The sequence below is a fragment of the Priapulus caudatus genome, unplaced genomic scaffold (genome assembly GCF_000485595.1).
Source record: "Priapulus caudatus unplaced genomic scaffold, Priapulus_caudatus-5.0.1 Scaffold102, whole genome shotgun sequence".
Lineage (NCBI taxonomy): Eukaryota > Metazoa > Priapulida > Priapulimorpha > Priapulimorphida > Priapulidae > Priapulus > Priapulus caudatus.
In genome coordinates this window covers 274,432-277,301 of record NW_014577163.1, presented here as the reverse complement: position 1 = coordinate 277,301, position 2,870 = coordinate 274,432, and the positions used below count along the sequence as shown (strand labels likewise).

The following is a 2,870-nucleotide window of genomic DNA, read 5'->3' as shown; positions in this document are numbered from 1 at the left end:
CACGCACGTGTACGTGCACACACACGCACGCACGCACGTGTACGTACTCACGCACGTGTACGTGCACACACACGCACGCACGCACGTGTACGTACCCACGCACGCACTCACGCACGTGTACGTGCACACACACGCACGCACGCATATAACATTCGACTTCTATTTATTAGACTTTATTTAGACTTCTATTTTATTTCTATGTGTGCAACTCAGCTGCACAGACTGGATACGAGAATACGGGAATCGAGCCAGAGCGAGAGCGCCATCTGTTGTGGAGTTTGCCATGACGTCAGCTGGAAAACAAACATTGCACCACAATACGCAAGTTGTTCAACGAATGGTGAAACATAGGTTGAAAGTTTCTGTAGGCGGTTCTGATACATCCCTGCTTGCACGCTAGAGTCCTTGTCTAGAGTCTGTTGCCCGTGTGCATAGGCGTGGTTGAGCAAGTTTAGTGGTTCAGTTATAATAACACTAATAGAATAACTGTTATTCTCTCTACTACTCTAGCTCTTGGTGTACAGAGGATCACAGTGCCAGTTCCAGTGGGACTGCCGTAAGGAGTAAGTATAAATATCAGAGTGGCTATAATGCCCGGCAGCCGGCTATATATATATCAGCCCGCAGTTTTTAATTTTCAGCGTTATCTCAAGTAAACAAGGGTATAGCGTCGGCCGCTATATACCCGGTTAGGGTTAGGGTTAGCTCTAGATACAATAATGTAACCCAAACCCAATAGGATAGGGTGACCCCTATCCTCTTGGGTTTGCATGGGTTACATTATTGTATCTAGGTTAGCTCTAGTAACTATAGCCCGCGTACAGTTGCCCTGCGGCAACTGTACGCGGGCTATAGTTACTAGAGCTAGGTTAGGGTTAGGAATAGTCCCCAGTAATGACTAATGGGTCCCCAGTTAAACCCGCACCCTCAGATTAGCAAAGCGGAATTATAACGTCTGCGTGCGGACAAGTTTAGGAACTGCCGGGCATTTAGGAAATCGAAGACCGTGCCAGATATAGCCACAGCGTATAAATATTGCGAGAATGTGCAAAGATTGAAACTTGAAAGAGTCACAGAAACATACACAATTACAGCTAGAGTACAGAGTACAGAGTATTTACAATTACAGAGTATTGGCATTGGGCCGAATCCCACGGCTACGTCTAGCTCTAGGACAATAGCTCGCGTGCAGTTGCCGCGGGCTATAGTTCTAGAGCCTAGAGGTAGGCTACGCCTTGTGCTCGCAGGGTCTGTGTCTCCCTGTGTACTGCCGGTATACACCTGCAGTATATGCCTGCTATTACATACTATACCAACATTTTAAATTTCCCAGTGTGGTTGTTTATCATTAGAACTGTTCTTACAGACATGAATTTCTAGGTTCAGAGCTGCATGTCTTAGCTAAGGAGGAGAGCGAGGTGGAGAAGGGTAGTGGTAGGAGGAGATTGAATGAGATGAATGGAGGATGCCAAGCAGAAGCAGAGAGCTATACATACATGTATGAGGAGGTAGAGTTGGAGGAAGTATACGGGTGGAAATTAATGGTTAATAGGTTGAAGGATGTTGTCAGGATTGGATAAGAACAAGGGGTGAAGCAGAAGATGGATAATGAAGAAAATACAGAGATTGAGTAAGTCTGTAATGATGGAGAAGAAAATGCACGTCTTTCTCATGGCTATCATAAGTACTGTATTTGGAAACAGCGTGCCAGTTGTGAAGCACATTGTGTAATTAATACACACTCAATACAGTTGCTAGGGACTCGGTTGGTTACATAAACTACGGGTCAATATTACATGCATAAATAACGTACGTTCATGTTATGTGGAGAACTTGGCCACTTCTCTAGCCAGATAGCCAAAACAGACCAAGTAACAAGTCTCATGGTTATTGTGGTAAGTATAAACGTGTGCAGGAAAGTTTCTGTTGAATTTATTAGCTGGGGTGTCAGTCAGCATACACATAGTTTAAAAGCATGGATGTGCTTGATATGTTATGCTATAAATTATACATGGCATTGACGTGGGAATTTCTTGGCCAATTGGAGAGCATTTATGGTATTAATCTGTGAATGATATCTGTAAATTTCCATTTTTACAGTAACATTATACCAAAAGTACAAGAACGTGTGTTGAAATAAGTCAAGATGAACAGAAACACAGGCAATCAACCAAGGGATTCGATCTACCGTATTCCTCCATACCACTACCTCCATGTGTTGGATATTAACACAAATATTACACGGATAGAGCTTGGACCGAAAACATTCATACGCACAGATAATGAGAGGTGGGCATGCAATCTGTATTTATGTATAACATCTTGATAACATTTGTATACTAGCCTGGTTAAGATGCTAAGTGTTATAGTCTTATAGACATAGGTGGCTGTGTTTCTTTGATAGGTTTCAGGCAACATCCCCTACTAGTTTCAGAAAATAAATTCCTCTCATTTTAGAGTTAATGCACCCAAGAGAGTTATTCTCCAGAATTCGCCAAATTCTAGTGTATGTTCTAGGTTATGATAGCAATGTGTGGTCTACGCCACACGTGATCGTACATGCTTCACTAGTACACCAGAATGCATCCGATAACTCATGACACCTCATCCTTGGAGGGAAAAACTCTTTGCGGAAAGACCAGAATGCTTATAAATTTGGTCTAGGGCTGCAGCAGGTGCCTTATAATGTTTCACAGTTACTAGCTAGTTGTGTGATGTACAATATACAACGTCCTACTTAGACTAGGACATGAATGATGTCAAAAGGTGTGGGTGGCAGAGGCCTACAACCCCTCTCCCATTACCATCCAGAAAAAAATCAGTAACACGGCAGAGAAGTCTTGTGCTAGTGGCAGTAACCTATGAAAATA

The 2,870-nt window shown here is 43.0% G+C and overlaps 2 protein-coding genes across 2 annotated transcripts in view; one reads left to right on the top strand and one right to left on the bottom strand.

Moving 5' to 3' along the window:
- LOC106805151 (major vault protein-like) overlaps positions 1-2,870 on the bottom strand; it is a 45,742-nt gene that overhangs the window by 41,066 nt on the left and 1,806 nt on the right.
- LOC106805150 (major vault protein-like) overlaps positions 322-2,870 on the top strand; it is a gene marked incomplete in the record, with an annotated part of 31,709 nt that continues 29,160 nt past the window's right edge. Inside the window, 3 exon segments of the mRNA XM_014806643.1 lie at positions 322-340; positions 511-563; positions 2,101-2,289. Of these exon segments, the coding sequence (XP_014662129.1) occupies positions 2,147-2,289 (143 nt within the window).